This window comes from Anarrhichthys ocellatus, unplaced genomic scaffold (genome assembly GCF_004355925.1).
Source record: "Anarrhichthys ocellatus isolate YVR2014 unplaced genomic scaffold, GSC_Weel_1.0 scaffold1, whole genome shotgun sequence".
NCBI lineage: Eukaryota > Metazoa > Chordata > Actinopteri > Perciformes > Anarhichadidae > Anarrhichthys > Anarrhichthys ocellatus.
The window spans coordinates 17,536,763-17,554,545 of NW_022280031.1; the positions used below are offsets into that span (position 1 = coordinate 17,536,763).

General features: G+C 41.0%; 1 protein-coding gene across 1 annotated transcript; it reads left to right on the plus strand.

Moving 5' to 3' along the window:
- Window positions 1–12,594: 12,594 nt before the first annotated feature.
- Window positions 12,595–17,408, plus strand: cyc1 (cytochrome c-1). Its single transcript, XM_031847884.1, has 7 exons — window positions 12,595–12,728; window positions 14,395–14,585; window positions 14,683–14,809; window positions 14,984–15,141; window positions 15,251–15,411; window positions 15,862–15,962; window positions 16,606–17,408. Exons 1-7 carry the CDS (start codon window positions 12,645–12,647, stop codon window positions 16,708–16,710), a joined length of 927 nt encoding a protein of 308 aa, XP_031703744.1. The 5' UTR covers window positions 12,595–12,644; the 3' UTR covers window positions 16,711–17,408.
- Window positions 17,409–17,783: the final 375 nt, after the last annotated feature.

Genomic DNA, 17,783 nt, shown 5'->3' on the forward strand with positions numbered 1-17,783 from the left:
CCTCTGCAGTGTATACTCCAACAGAGGAGGTTAAATACACGTAAGATGGAGCAGCTCAACCAATAAGCTGCGATAGTGCTGGCTGAAGCTATGCTAGCCAGGCTGCATTCAAGGGCGGGACTTAGCGAAGGGTTAATTAGTGCTGTGGAAATGTGCATTATGCTATAAGTTTTAATTGGCCATTATTAGCTACTGGTTTGTCACAGAGAGAGTATTATGTATCATACAGAACCAGGACATGAAGGGCAAACTTTTTTCAACACACACTCATGACTGCCATCTCCTCTCAGTTGACCTCACCTTGTTGACCCTGCTGACTACTTATCAATACTCCCCTCCCCCCCATCACATTTATCAATACTCCCCGCCGCTTGATAACATCATCAGATTCGCAGATCGATACCCGCCACTGTTGTATCAAATTATAGCTCCCCATTATCAATACCCAAGAGTGTGTGTATTCAATTAGAAAGAAGGGCGGATTGATAGCCAGCAGCTACTGCAGCCAATCCTGAAGCCTTATCAATGCATGCCGGCGTCCTGACAAATGATAACGCACACGGATCAATAGGTTGTGCTGATGATGATGGTGTCGCCTCGCCCGGGTGCAACCAGCAGACGGAGCAGCTGGCTGAGAGACTGTAACGTTTTCAATTCAACTAAAGAGGATTCATTCATTTGCAGAAATAAGGAAACCTGTGTCATTTTAATGTCAAATTCAAAAACTTACTCTCGTCAATAGGCTCTATGTTAATGAATTTGAAACCAGTAGGAGTTTCTGATGAAAATGTTTGTTTCAGTCACATCTCAGTCACAGTATGTCCTCTTTTCATGTCTTTTATGTTTTATGGGGCTACACCTTCTTTGATATATGTGCAGTTGCCATGAATATAGATGTATTTTGGGGTTTGCCCCAGCATACCATGGGTTGCCATTTTTCGTTTAATTGTCAGTGGGATTGCTGATGAATTTATTCCATAAATTCAGGTGGCCCCCTGCCATCAGTGAATGAATGGGTATGAATGGGTGAATGACATGTAGTGTCAAAGTGCTTTGAGTGGTTGGAAGACTAGAAAGGTGCAGACCAAGTATATTCCATTTACACATCCATTTACCATTTACGTGACAAAAAATTTGAGACATTTTGGATATATAGATTTCACTGTTCTCCAGAACCAAACCCATCGTTTCACAATGTTAACCGCATCGCACTGTGCGTTTCTGCAAGCGTGATACGAGGCTGATATGAAACATATTTATGAAACGTATTCAGCTCAGAAGCGACGACATTCAACGTATCCCGTGGTTTGCAGAAACGTACTGGGCCAAAAGAATTGTCTGGGTTTTGTGGTGCGAATGTTTTGTCAACTCTCAACCACAGTTTATGGCTAACCTGACACCAGTAATGTACATAACACGGAGCAACATGTTGTTTCTTTGTCTTTATAAACTTATAAACTACGTTTTGTTTTTTTTGTAATCACTGCCTTCCTCCATTTACATACTTCAAGCTCTTTGGCATTCTCATAAACAGCTAGTATGACACTGTTCTTCGACTGTACTGCAGAATGAATAATAAACGATTTAATGAAGTTTGGTTCGTTTGACAGATTGTATAGATTTAGGATGCAAAGCTGGAATTTTCCATCTATTACGCTAACATCCACCGGAAAAAAGAAATGTTACAGTTTGAAAGAGATGGAGTTCTTCGAGGCTTGGATGGACATGACACACTCCTGATGGAAACATCAGGCCAATAGATGGATAACTGTATAGGAAATTTTAAAAAAACGAAGAGAGACAAATGTACAAATCTGTAAAACCTTGGTCTTCTGTCTCCTGCATTATCTCTAGTACTTACATGGTGCATGGTATAGTGCATGTATGGGAAGGGGAACCAGTAACAATGAAAACTAATGAGGAAATCAGAAAAATATTAAAATCAGGGACAGGTTTTTGATGTATAATAAAATACCCGATGTGTAAATGAAACAAATTTGAGCTGATTGTCTGAAGACTTTGTTTTCTGTTCTGGAGAATAGTAACCAGTAGCGACAAAACAAAGGTACTGTAGGTGAGTTGTGGAGCTTTGTTCACCTCTCCTTGGCTGCTCATCCCTGCCAGGTTGCATTACGGGCAGCAGGTCGGTCGGTTGTTAAAGGTGATGATGGCCCGCAGGGAGCTTTGGGGTTCGGTCTGTCGCCGGCTCAGGAGATTTAACCCGCGGCCGTAATCACTGTCGACATCGACAGCAGCTTCCTCCGGCTTCCCGCCGTGCGCCTTGAGTGTGTGAATGGGACCGTTCCCACCAATCACAGCGCTCCTTCTCGGGCATCACAGGATACATTTTGGGGGTTCGGAGAGGATTTACAGCGTCAGGGTTAAGAATGGTTTCTATTGTACAAATGTAACATCATGTCCAGTTCCTAAAAGCTGTGGCTTTGTTTCTCGTGCCATTAAGAAATACAGAATGCCCATATCGTTGCACAATGATGCACAAGTTAAGGTAGAGCGTTGAAAACTCCTAAATATGTGTTAATCTGCTTCAGAAAATAGTCCCCGACAAATGCACTTTTGTTTCAGTTATTTCCTTAGAAAGCTCAGCCTGTTTCTTATTTTTTATTATTTAAACGAAACAATATATTTGCAAGCCGCTTTTCAAGAATCACGTCTTGAATAGAAGCCAATGGCCTTGGAGCACAGAAGTTAAAGTGCTGAGAGACAGACTAACACGTTGTTGTGGTTTTTTTCCGTGGCATTTGTTGACAATAAGTATCAACGATAGAATAATGTCAGAAAATGACAGCCTTCAAGAAAATACATTAAAGAGAAATACAAAAAGGCTCTGCAACGTCTGTGTGGATGTTTGTGTTGCCAGAATGTTCTGTTGGTATTCTCCAAATATCTGAAACACAAGTATGTCTGCCAGACAGCATCACATTAACAATGCATCTTTGAAAAAAAAGACGAAAGATGAAACCATAGGCAGACACGGTCATAATTAAATTTAAATGTGATGTAAACTTCATCAGCCAACGGTCACGATTTCCACAGCACACAAATGCACCGCAACACAGAAACACGTGTCAGATGTACAGAACACAGAGAGCAGCACCTGCTGCTGAGCTTTTTTAAGCAAATGGGCGAAAACAAGCGACGGACGACAGCGGGACGGAGTTTAAACATCATTATAAAAAATGAATGAGCAAAAGAGTGAAAACGTTGTTCTGTAGCCGAGAGCTCAGCAGCAGCGGGATTAAACTCAGAGAGAAAAGTGAGGCAGTGTGTTGAATATTTAAAAAATGATCATGTATTTCTCTGACAACAGATATCGGTCAGTACCACTCACAAGATGCATAACAAAGTGATTACAGACACAACAAACTGTTTGAGCTACAGCAGCTCTGTTTCTGTCGTTCGTGGTGAAGTTATTTTCTACTACGGAAACTTAACGACAAGTAACCTGGAACTTCTCATAACCTGAACTTTAAAAAAAAAACACGAGGGTTATTGTTAATCCGTTCTTCTTTGCTGCATTTTATGAAGTGAAAAGTTTAGATTTGGACACTTAACTGAAAAGACAAGGCGGCATCGGATACCAGAACAAATATCAAATGAAATATAGCTAGGAACAAAGACCACGCCACAAACACATCATCTCATTGCCTCCGCACAAAAGTATTTCAGCACAACTGATCTGCTCGACATCACCTTTGCTCTGGAAGATAACTCTAGGGGACTCTGCAACATCGGAGCCCTCAAAGAGACAGCCCCATTCTTGAGTCTCTACTCCCCCTAGGACCACCAGACGACAGTGGTCCATCACCCATCAGTCCACGACCATCTTTATCCTCCCCATCCCTTCTCTCCCGCCCATCCACCTACCCCCATCCCTTCATCTATATCCAAAATATATATTATCACACTTAATATAAGACACATCACCTAACAAGTGACATTTCAGTTTTAAATATCTTAAGTGAATAAATACTACTTTTCAGCATTATATGCTCATTATGACATACAACACTTCCTAATACTAGTGAAATGTAGCTCATTTCAAGTTAGGCCATAAATATTACCATTTCAAAAAATCTTACGAAGTGAATTTTCACTCGTTTTTTTCTTTTTGCTTATTTTTTACGTGGTCTTTATTCCAGTAAGGATGTTGCCTTCCATCCCTCCGTGACTGTACCTGCATCTTGGATTGAGTATCAATTTCAGGGAGATGTTGTTATGCTTGTGAAGTCTGTTTGATCATGTGTCACATGATAGTGAGAAAATGAGGGCGTGTTTGTGAGGTTGCAAGATGTGTAGCGCTACTTGTTTACTTGTGTTTGTCATCTGTGTATCTGCTAGTTGCATTTAAGCCTCGTTCTTTTTATCAGTGAAGTGCTACAGCCAGTGTGTGTAAGTGTGTGTGTGTGGGTGTGTGGGTGTGTGTGTGTGTGTGGGTGTGTGTGTGTAGGTGTGTGTGAGTCAGGTGAGGTAAACAGACCTTGACAGCAGTAATACTCTGTGTAATAGGAACAAGCAGGACGACACAGTGGTGAATTGGAAACCTTTCATTCGTTTTGCACTCGGCCTCAGTTTGCTTTCAGAATGCTGCATTCAAAAGCCACCTGTTTGAGTCTCAGTTAGGCTGCAGAGGGAAAACTGCAGAAGACGAGGAAGCCACGATGAGTTGCAACTGTTTCTATTCATCTTTTGGTTTTTACTTAGTAGTTTTGTATGAAGAACTGAATGAAATAATAATATAACATGAGCCACAGACGGTATATATACATAAAACATGCACCAAAAGAGTTGTTTTCCTGGAGAGTTGACGTGCGTCAGTGAAGTGAACTGGACAGTTGAGTCAATGCTAAATTCAGTTAAGCTGCAGATTGTGTTAGCAGTTTTTTTTTTTTAAAGAAAAAGTGTCCGCAGGGTGCTGGGTAGTGCTTCAACCCAACGAAAAAGCGATGGGGTTGTTGTCAAAGTTATGTTCAAGGTTAGTTTCTTGCGTCCTGTAAAGCCATTCATTCTTAAGCCCACTATTCCCAACAACAGGAAAAGGATACTTTATTTCCTCACCGTAACCCAATTTGACTCCACATTCATTCTTCAAGAGACAAAATCCACCACTTTGTCTCCAGCATGCCTGTGGTTCAGTGGTGGAGTCCCTGATCTCTGCAACATGCTGTGTGAGTCTGACTTGAAGTCCCACATCAGCAGAGCTTCCACTGCCTGGGTCCTTCCTCCCCTTCACTGCCGTTCTCCCTCCATCTCAATAAAACATGCTACTGAGTCAATTCAATTTGAAGCCAAACAGAAGAGGAAGAAAAAACCCCGAGAACTCCTGGTTGAATCCTGAACCTTGTTAGTTTGCTGTATCCATCTTTTATGTATAATTTTTCTCTCTCAGAGATGGCATACCACTGACATGTTGCACTTCATAGACCCCCGTTCAGACTCACAACTGATCAAATACTGAGACTGTTGACTTCGTGTCCCTCTGCGTCTGATATTGACGCACCGAGGCACCGTTTAGCGTCTGTATGGGACATTCGACTAACTCCATTGTAAACCCATCCACGTCATTGACCAGTCATGATGACTGCTTCGTGTGGGCTGTGCTTGTCCTCAGAAATTAACACTACATCTCCGCAAGATGAAATAAGTACATGAACCGTAGGGGCCGCATGGAGCTGTGACACACAGTGCTTGATTTTAAATAGCATCTAAGAATTAACGATATAGCAATCGTGCTATCTAGGATTTCTATACAATCCTGAGGTCTCTGGTGTGCCCTCTAGTGGAATCCTTCAGTAATACAAGGTTACAAGGTTTACATTTGTCATTGTATGACAGGGTTGCAGAACTAAATTTAGAGTGGAAAAGAAAAAAATAGATGGAAAGTTATACATGACAAAAAAATATATATATTCTCATAGTGAGTCAAAATTATGAGATATTAAATTATGGGTAAAAATCTTGACCTACCGAAAGTATTTTTGTTTGTTTTTTTCTTGCCGGAATTATGCTTCCATTGTTTTACTATGCAACAATAATCTTTCTTATTAGGAATAAAATGTTTTTAACGGTGGATAATTACCTAATAAACAAATAAACACCTCTGGTTGCCTTGAAAAAAAGACGTCCACAATCCCATGGTATGATGGTATGTTTAGAAAACTATTGGCTTTAATGGACAGAACAGAAAGCCATAAACGTCCTTCAGCACCGGAAGTACACACCTTCACCTGTCTGAGTTTGCGTCTCACATTAAGCTCTCATGCTCTTTCACACATGAATAAAACATGCTCCGTGTTAAAAAAGCACGCTGACCCTTCCTCACCCCCTCAATCCACACGATGTTCATCTTGGAAAGCTTGGATTTAATTATTCAGCGATGTCGTGGGAGGTGGAGGAGACGGCTTTTAATGCTCGCTCTGCTTGTCTGAACTAAGAATCCATCGAGGTCACGTATAATGACCTGCTTATGAGTCTCAAGGATGCGGCGCAGCGAGCAGACCGCCGTCATCAGCGCTCATTAATAAATGTATCGATCTGGGATGCTGCGCGACAATGAAGGTCTTGTAACTTTGTGGAGAGTCATGCAAGGTTACCGGTGTGTGTGTGTGTGTGTGTGTGTGTGTGTGTGTGTGTGTGTGTGTGTAAAGTATTGTATGTCTTTCACATCAATACAATGATGAGTTTTTGTGGGAATCTGATTCCACTCTTACAACCTTCTTTTTTACCCTCTGTAGGCTCCAAAGTTGAGAAATACTCATCTTTGGCTTGAGAGGTTGGTTAAACATTATCAGAGTAAATCACAATACCGACAATAAATAGCTCAACGTGCACAGCTCAGACAACAACAACAGACATGGTGTCAGTGTTTAAGAAGTGTTTGGTATCTTCCAGCGAGCAGTTTTATGACTTCTCTGGAAAGGGGATGAACAGGATCAAACACAATGTGTTAGTTTTTTTTTGTCAGAGCCTTTGATTCATTGATTGCTGTCAGGATGTAAAGAGAATTTCATCAAAAATATCGAAAAATGTTTTGGAAAATATTACCAACCGTGCCTTTAAATCCACAACTCATACGGTTTCTCAATAAAACAACCGGTAACGATTTAAAAAGCCTCATTAACAAATATTCATACATTTTGTTCAGCCTCCGAGCAGAAAACCCTGTTGTTTTGCTTGGCTGAGCAGAGGTGAGGAGATGTGGCTCAGTGAAGAGAGAGAAACTTGAAAAGAGCCTACGAGTGAACAAACAAAGATGGGGGAAGGAAATGTCACATAAGATCTAATGCATCACAATAATGATGCGCTAATGCTGCTTGGTGATCTCCGTCTTTGATCCAAATAACAGGGCCAAAAACAACACAGGGCAACTTCAAACAGAGGACATCACTGAGGATGCAATGGCCTCGGAGGAGCACAGTACATTTGGTGCTCGTACCCCATTTTGTGCTTTACATATGGCTACACCAGGATCCAGAGGGAGATATTACAGTCCGGATGAAAAGTCAGTCTGACATGAACAACATTTATCAATCCTCACACAAAAGCATGAGGTACAGACACATTCATATTGTATGGCTAACAACAGGCTCTGGTAGCGACCTGTCAATCACAGTAAGTCCCGCCCTAAAGCATCCCCTGCTTTATGGTCTGTTTGACTCTAAATGGACCATAGTTTACTAAATGAACATCATGCTGTATTGAAGAAGACTTGAAACTAGAGATTGAGACCATAAACTCATGTTTACAATGTTTACTGAGGTAATAAATCAAGAGAGAAGTAGAGTCATTTTCTCATAGACTTCTATAGAATCGGCACACAGACGTCCATTTGGACTCATGGATGAACTGGTCAGAATTTGGTGGTCAAAGGTCACAGTGACCTCACAAAACACATTTTTGGTGACAATTTTACACAAATGTCTAAGAGGATAAAATGATGAAGTGACATTTTGGATGGACATCTTGACAACTTGACTGGTTGGTGCAGGCGTACAACTGCGAGGCGGTAATTTGCTTTTGAGCTTTGGTTAATCTGCCGCTTTACCTGTTAACCTATATACTGTACCTTTTAAATGAATCACTGAACTGATCCTGTCCGTCTGCTTCATGTGCATTTGCATCCTAACCATGTTACTTTTTTTTTATTGCTTTGTGACATCCATAGTGTCTTAAAGTCAAAGAAGGATCAATTATTGCCTCTTTTAAAAAGAAGCTTGCATAGCAGTTAAATCATCCGCCTGCTCGAGCGCAGCCACACCTGCAACCTGTTTATCTGCACACACGCCGGTAGAATTAATGTCACAGAGTCGGAACGCAGATACGCAGAGGCTGTCAAAGAGCCGCTCACTGTGATTTAAACGTCTGACACGACACGAGTGACGAGCACCGATACACACACACACACACACACACACACATACACTATTCTCTGCACACAAGCCACACTCAATGTCGCAGCCACGTGCACTTCAAAATACACGAATCTCAACAACACACGCTGGCGCAGAGACTGATGTACGGCCCATAATCTTCATGACAGCTAACGTGTCTATAATTACACAGCACGCTCCTACGGCAGCCATTAAAAAGATCTGAGACAATAACTTCAGATGTCAGATCTGCTCACCAGCGTGTGAAGGTTGATCTGTTCCACATTCAAATAATACATTTAAATAAAAATCTCTCTTTATGACTCCATTATAATCAATGCATTCAGCGACAACACTGTGAAAACATGCAAAGTTGTGACAGAACAAGCTTTTCATGCTGATTGAAAAGCTCAACCTCGGTCTCTTGACGAGTTCAACTGCTCTCAATAGTAGCCTAATATTGATATGGACTCTGCTGTGTTTTAACGAACCAGCCTCCGTCATGTGAGGCGCTAATCACGAGTCTTTAGTCAAGATAACGTCAACCACGCTCTTTTCCTGAACCTAACTGAGTGGTTTTGTTGTCTAAACTTCCTGTGAAGACAGAAAACTGTAACGAGGACAAGCCATCCCTGACACAACTCCCGCTGGAGGGTTTAGTTTGACGCACTTAGGTTAGAATATGTTGGTCTGTCACCAATCAGACTTCTTGTAGTGATGTCACTTTGTTCCCACATCTTTGTTATTATTATTGATAGGAAAGATGGAAAAAAACTACAAAAATTAGACCCAAGTTGTTAAACACCGGAATAACTTTTCATGGTATCCTACACACGTTAGCATTAGCTGCATGTAAAACTTACGTTATCCAAACGGCTGCGGTTTTGAGAAAGTTTCTTGTGGTTTTCCGACATTACGGTGAACAAAGTGAGGCTCTAGGTTTCTAATTGGTGCTCGTGTCTAATGAGCTCTTGGTTTGAGTCTAACATCATCTCGCTGTGCATTTGGAGCGCGTCGCATGCACAGCGCGCACAGGGAAGGCCTCCTGTCAAGCTAACATGACAGGCGATGACAGACACTGCTGGGGCTGATGAATAGTTTATTACCCACCTGCTGTCAAAACACCAAACATCCATCTGCGCCTCCACTCACAATCAACTTCAGCTCATTCAAACAAGCTGGGTGTTTTTATGTATCTTAATATTTCAGGCTAGATGTTTGTCCTTTTTATTATTTAGATTATATCTTCCGTCTCCATCTCGTGTCTCTGATGGAGGTCCACTTAGCAATACATTTGTCTGAAAAGTTATAGCTTTACTTAATAAAGTATTTTTGCACCATTTACATGTTAAAATACCTGATTCAGGTGATTAATTCCATCTTTTACACGCACAAATTACCCACGTTAATACAAACATCAACATCCTGTTTTTCAGTTGTTGTTCAGCGTGTATATGTATATATATCTGTGTGTGTATGTATATAAATATACATGGTGGGATTCAAAGTTTTGGTCGCAGTAACACCTTTTCTTTATGTTGTAATCTCCTTTGAGGAGCAGTACCAGTAGTGACCACTAGATGCCGGCAACCAAAAGATCTCCAGGGTTTTCTTTGGAACCGCTGCAGTCTACTCAGTGGTTGGATTGAAGAGCTTTAAACTGTGATTCCTCAGTCCGTAGTATGTTCAGCTGATATTCCAATAGTGTTAGCCCAACACACTGGCTTTGCTATTCTCTCTATGACCTATGTCACTCTCACAACAACTGGCTCGAGATAAGGCCTTTCGTTTGGCACACGGGAGAAGTTTTAATCCTACACAGACATTTAAGCAGCACACCTGTACATATTCCACCTTGTTATAGGATGTATTATTTTTTGGCAGGTGACACCAAACTTTTAAACGTTATGTGTAACCGTTTGTTTGTGTAAGTGAGGTTTAACCCCCACAGCCGTTTTTGAGGAGTGATATTAGGCTTCAGTTTATGTCCGTTTGTTTCATTTTTTGGCGCTGTGCCTCCATCTTCTGGAGGACACAAGTACAACCGCTTCATCTTTTTGTTTGTTGTCCTATTTGGGTTTGTGATGCTGCAATAAAGCTGTTAAAGGACAGGTTCATAATATTTCAAGTCTGTCTTAAAACAATAGGCATGTGCCCATGTGTACGTTTTTAAACAGTCTGTGCTTCCTGTTGTTATTCCTCCTGTTCTTACCATCCAAAGGCTCGCTCTTAACATGGAAGAGAAGGGGGACAACATGCCAAAATACATTCCATGAGGCTAATGTGAGGGGTCTCCAGTCTAAATCAGACATATAAAGTGAGTATCGTCCCAAGTTACACGTCTTTTTAGTATGAAATTCCTTCTTTGTGTTCTTTGTGTTGCCCGTTACCACATATCACCATGGAAACCATGTCTGGGGAATAACATCGGTCAAAAAAACAGTGATTATGGAAGGTTTGATTTGATCATGAATAAAATAACACAACTAAATAATGAATAAAAAAACAAACATGAAGAAAATATAGAACTGCAGCTAAAATATAGGATAGATAGTATACATATATACTGTATGTATATATATATATATATATATATATATATATGCATTTTACTTTTACCTGCAGCATTATATTTCATTAAGTATTATAGTTTATTCCTATATTTTAGCTGCAGCTCTATTCTGTCTTAGATTCTAATAAGATTTTATTCACACAACTTTAAATACACGGCCTATTTGTATGAGCACTGTTCGAGGGAGTCTGAGATCCAAGAATTAAATTACCAACGATGGCATCACTGTAACTGATGTGGATATGACAATAAAGAACGTGAACTATTTATTAAAGGGCTATGATTTAGGTTTTTTTTTATCTACCCTCAAGTAAAGATAAGTCAAATATGTCATCGAAATGTTTACTTGTTTTCAGTCACAACGAACAAGAAATAAAAAAGAAAACAGTGCCACGTGTTGATTCCACTGTGAAAGGGGCATGTTGTCATGGTTCAATAAAGTTTCTCCTTCAAAAGTTATTTGGGGTCACTGGGGGCGGAATCATGCACTACTATTCTTATCCTCATATGCCCTCGGCTTGAATAATAAACCACTTAAATAAACACAAAGGGGATATATAAAATGGTTTCTGTCATAACTAAGATCATGTTAGTTGAGTTACAGTCTCACACAAACTTCACAATGTAGGTCAAACGCTATGAAGAGCAGCCGCTGTGTGGAGACTTTACATTACTGCCACAAAATCACCTTCACGGCTGATCAATTACAAACTGATCATTAAAATGAATACTTAAAATGTTTAGTTTTTTTTTTCATTTTGTAAGTTGTTACTAAACAATGCGAAAAAATGGTTGTGTAAATCCTCGTTGTGTAAAGTTGCATCAAGTCAAGCCAGAATCAGCCCTGATTCCGGTCTGTCGGTGAGGGCTACCTTCAAAATAAAAGCAGAAGACTCAACACTGAGCGGGCAATGAGGAACACTAAGCAAAGAAAAAGACAAACTGTACATCATTCAAGAGACATACTCAGTTATCTCCAAAGAGGAAATGGAGCAAAAATCCCAAATATGTCATACTGTGACAGACAGGTGTTGGTAGGTTATATATATTTTGACATACATCAAAACAATATGATTTAATGTGAGCATTATTTCACAAAGTTGTTAGTGATATTGATTAATCAGCATACTGTCAGCATACTGTACTGGAGAAAATCCTCATTCCTCTTTGGAGATAATGTTTAAATGTCATGTTTAATGTTAGATTAGCTAAATTAAACATGACAATTAAACATCAGATTTCAAATCAAACACAAGTACAAAGTGTTACGGATGAAAAAAGTCCACCTGTATGATTAGTTTATCCTTTTAAGGTTTTCCATAAGCATTATTGAGCTCTTATGTTATACATATTGTGTACTGCTCTGAGATGTATTTGTGCGACTCTAACCCTTCAATAGTAACCAGCAAGACATGTTTTCTCTATGTGTATGCAAATATTGGTAATTGCCTATGAGTATAGCTATGTGTATATTGTTTAATTCCATTCATTCTTTCAGTTTTTTCATACATAATGGAAGTTGTGGCTCTCAATGGTTTTATTCTGACAGTTGAGAGCTACGTGATAACAGTTGACTTCACGCAGGCTGTATTTATTTTGAAGGTTCAGACCGGAAAAAGTATTGTTTCTTGTCTTCGCGTCAGTGCGGGACGCTTCTCTGTCAGCTCAGAACCGCAGAGAAGAAGATGGCGGCGCTACGAGTCTCGGTGCTATCGGGGAGTGGGAGAGTGTGTCTCCTCCTCACACCGAAAACTATCAAGACCCCCGTGGTAGGTCGATAGATGGAGTATTAGGTTTAGCACCCAGGATGGAATGTGTTTACAACAATAGATTTAATATAAATGTGCTGCTGTGAGGTGTCCTACTGTTAGCTAAGTAGCTACATGTTAGCCTAGTTGAGACAAGGTCACTCGTGTTCTCACACATTTTTAGGCTCTCAGCAACAACCGTGACACCAGCTGCTCTTATATGTTGTCACTCTGTAAGCATAGAGATTGACATGGCGTCAATTACTGCGACAACAAAGGCAGAAGATCTAGAAAACGTTGGTAGCTACACGGAGCAAACTGATCGGTTAGCTAACGCTAGCTAGATCATGAAGTCGTGTCAAACTACCCGGCAAAATTTAAAAGGTTAGCTCAAGTTAAACTTGTACCATAAGGTACAGGGATACGGTTATGCACGCCACGGTATGTGTTGTTAGTGTCTGTAACTGTTTTGATATTGACATGTTTCACATTGTAAAGATGTTTTCGGCATAAACTACAACGGCCAAAGAAGCTAACCGGCAAGCTAACGACTTAGCATTTCAAGGACTGAAAGGACTTCCGGTAATCAAAGCAGTCTTTAGCCGTTTATTGGTGTGATGGATGGACAGATAGATAGACAGGTATGTAGATATGTTAGGTAGACAGATGGACAGACAGATATAGATTGAATGAAAGACAGGTAGTTAGACAGATGGGTAGGTAGGTGTATAGATAAACTACGAGACCACTATGTGTTCCAATATTTGGGACTTTTAAATGGTGTGTCACTTGTCCACTGGCAGATACCACTTCACCATTTCATGTCCCAAATTCGTAAATATGCGCCTCTCCTGTGTAGCTTGGTTTTAGGCTGGAGGTGTGTGTTTGTGTGTGTCCTGATACAGGGGTGCTGTTATGTGATGCCTGGTTACAGAAGTGAAGGGCAGTTTCATAAGTACGACCAGCGTACGCGCTATAAGCAAGGGCATTAGGATGAACTGCACTTCAAAATAGTATCAATATTGTGACTAGAGCTGGATCGATTAGCTGATAGACGGTAGTTAATAAGCATCTGTTTTGATCATCTTTGAATCATATTTCAAGTAAAAATGCCGAGCAATTCCTCGTTGCTCCAACCTCTGAGATGTGAGGGTTTGCTGCTTTTCTTTGTCTCTGGTGATGTAATCAGACTGTCGTTGGCTTTAGACTGTTGGTGGGACAAAACCAGCAAGGTGCAGATGTCACTGAGCTTCCACAAATTCGGATTTTCAATTTTATTTGGATATTTTAGAGACAAAAACATTTTTTTATCAAGAAATTACTCGGCAGACTAATTGATGGTAATAATTGTTAGTTGCAGTCCTATTTGCTAAGACTTTAACTTCAATTCAAATTCTGTAACGTATCGGATAAACACTGAGTACAAAGAATCGTGTTTGGTTACTGTGATATGGCTTTGATTGTTTCAGGTGTTTTGTCCAACAACACAGCAATACTCTCATCTCCATTTTCTCTCAAAATGACTCGAAGAACTAACGGTTTAATCATTTGTTTCATTCGTGGTGTCAGTCAGTCTTGTAACAGAATATAAAGTCGTTAATAATAATAATCCCGTGTACATTATTGCACTTGGATGATTTGTAAGTAGATGACTTAACTGGACTCTTGTGGTCTTTGTTTCTCGTAGGCCAAAATGTCCTTCGCCAGTTTGCCGCGGAGCAAGAAGGTTGCCCTGACCACGATGGGCGTGGTCACAGCCGGGGGGGCGGGGCTCGCCCTGATGCTGCACCAGTCCGTCAAAGCCTCCGACCTGGAGCTCCACCCCCCCAATTACCCCTGGAGCCACGCTGGACCTCTATCCTCTCTGGACCACGCTAGGTAGGATGGATGGACACACACACGTCCTCCAGTGTCTGCATTCGTTTTGGCCCTTTCTATAGTCTGACTTTGTCTTCCTGTCTCGCTCTTTCTGCAGTATTCGTCGTGGCTACCAGGTGTATAAGCAGGTGTGTTCAGCCTGCCACAGTATGGAGTACCTGGCCTTCAGAAACCTGGTGGGAGTGTCGCACACAGAGGCCGAGGTTAAGACCATCGCCGAGGAGGTGAGGCTGTGTGTGTGTGAGTTTATGGTGGTGCGGTTTTAAATTGATCACACATCACTGTCTTAGTATTTTACAGTTTACACGTTTTTGATAAATGTAATTTTGGTTATTTTTAGAAATCTGCGGTTATATTCTCGGGTTTCCAGCCATACTTAAAAGGTTCCTTGTGTTCAGGTTGAGGTAGTGGACGGTCCCGATGAGACTGGAGAGATGTTCACCCGGCCAGGAAAGCTGTCGGACTATTTCCCAAAGCCCTACTCCAACCCTGAGGCGGCCCGCAACGCCAACAACGGAGCCCTGCCTCCAGATCTCAGCTACATCGTCAACGCCAGGTAACAACCAAAAGACAGAAAACCTGCACGGTTTAGTCTAATAGCCATGAAATCACCCCGGAAAAATCCACATATCCTCGGTGTTCACTTGTTCCGCTGCTCCCCTCAGACACGGAGGAGAGGACTACGTGTTCAGCCTGCTGACGGGATACTGCGACCCCCCGGCAGGAGTGGAGGTGAGAGAAGATCTCTACTACAACCCGTACTTCGTTGGCCAGGCCATCGGCATGGCCCCGCCCATCTACAACGAGGTGCTGGAGTATGACGACGGTACGTGAAGATGCAGCGTGTATGTGTGCTCAGACCTGTCGCACAAAGATGATGTCAGAACTGGAAATGCATCGACATCAATATATTTTGAGGGGGTGCTTCTCGTATCCCAGGAAATATGTCTTTGTCATATTTATATAGATAGCTATAGATATATAAAGCTTATGTTTTCAGTTTGTCAAAGACGGAAGAAACTACTTTTTACATAATAAAAATATATTAAAAGATTGGCTTGCTTCACTAGAAATACATTCTTTTTTTGAAGTATTAAATAGACTTGATTTAAAAAAAAAAAAAAAAAAAAAAAAAAAAAAAGACTTTCCATTCTATTTAAATAATTTCAGAATTAATACATCACAATCAATTTGTTTGTAGAAAAACTAGATTTGACTATTTCATCCACCCCGTGTCTAGGAGAGCATTACGTTAACATACTCTCCGATTCCACAGGAACCCCTGCCACCATGAGCCAGGTTGCTAAAGACGTGTGTACGTTCTTGAGGTGGGCCGCCGAGCCAGAGCACGACCAACGTAAACGCATGGGACTGAAGGTACGACACACACACACACACACACACACCCCGGACTGCATCTGAAATTGAAATGTACCGATACTAGCTGGGTACACACACCAAAACATTACTTTTATTTCAATACTTTGTGGCTTCTTTTGTTGAACGAAAAAGGCTTTTTCTAGAAAAATATGTATAAACACCTCAAAGTTGTCAAATACTAAATACGCAAGCTGCCGTATAAGTGCTTGAATAAAATAGTCTAAAATTATTTAAATCAGTAAATAAGATAGATTTTATGTAATTTGAGACTTTTAAAATGCTTTTTTTTTTTTTAAATGGCATTCAGATCGGTCAGTGCAGGGCTATGCTACGCTAACATTGTAGCAAAATCACGTCATCTAGTCCTAAAGACGGCAGCGACGTTATTGTACCATAGACAGTGGTTTACATACACGTGTTTATACAGATAGTTTCTCTTTCGTAGAGCCCGGATACCCACAGACGGCTACATGATTTATTTATTCAACAAGACTTCTCTATGCACTATAATACGCACTCTACGTACGCACATTTCCAGCGTTGACGAATGAATCTGTAGCGTGTGTTCTGAACAAGTGGAAACGGGTTAACATGGAGCTCAATGTGTGGCTTAATCTCTCCGTCCTCGTTCTCCTCCCAGCTGCTGATGGGCGCCGGCATCGTCGTCCCTCTGCTCTACTACATGAAGAGGCACAGGTGGTCCGTGCTGAAGAGCAGGAAGATCGCCTACAGGCCTCCCAAGTAAACGGAGATCAAACTCCCCCCTTACCCAGGCCTAAAACCTACCAGAGAGGGCCGCGTTCAACGACCCCACAACTACCATACGGACAAAAAAAACAGAACTGCCGAACACGCACACATGCCTTTCTAGGAGGAGGTAGAGAAATGAGAATATATGTTTAGGTTTAAAGAAAGCTTGTCTTTAGTTGTTGGGTGCGGTAGAACCAATAGTGCGACAGATTGTTCCTGCATCTGGAATACTGTGGTGCAAGTTTGTGTCAGAGTTGTGGCGTTCTTGAATGCACCTTCCACAAAAGTTTTGTTTGTTTTATCTGGCAGCAGTTGAGGTCTTGACATTTCGTATCAGACGCTTTGTCACAAACCGACTGAGTTGCTTTGACTGCCCGTCTTTGTAAGATGCTAAATAAACCCATACAAGCGCAGAGAAAATGGTTGCATCAAAGTTTGTAACATCCTCCCCTGTCCTCTCCACAAAGCCACTGGGTGGATGCAATGCAGCCTCTGAACCTCTGTTTTACTGTACAAAAATAAATTATCTTAAAGGAAATGTTCCGTGTGGTGTTCTTCTCTTTCTAGCGGACGTTACACACAAACACACTTTTTTGTTTTTTTTATTATTCTGCCCGTGTCGTGCTGTCTGACTCGTTGAATCTGCTTCTACGCTTTGTCATGTAAATATTTAATAAACTGGTGAATGAACAATCTTTCTTATGAGCTTATTTGTTCACTTCCAGAGCGGAACGTTGCTAATCCCTTTTGAAAGTGTTGGAAATGAATCCGATCACTCTGCTTCCCGTCTGTATTTCACAAAGTCTACAGAAAAATAATTCGGTCACAAATCAGCAGATTGTTTTTTATTGTTTTCCACAAAGTCTGACACATAACAGCCTTCATCTCCTAACATTCACAATACATTCAACCAATTTAATAAAGATAGGAAAAACTGCTGTTAATTTATCCTGAAGTAAAACTGGAGGCGTCACAACTAAGTCAAAGTTTTTCGAAGCGGAGTATATTTGCTCCACACAAACTGAACTGCTTGTTCCAGCTGAACGTTATCTTGTGTCTCCAACCCCC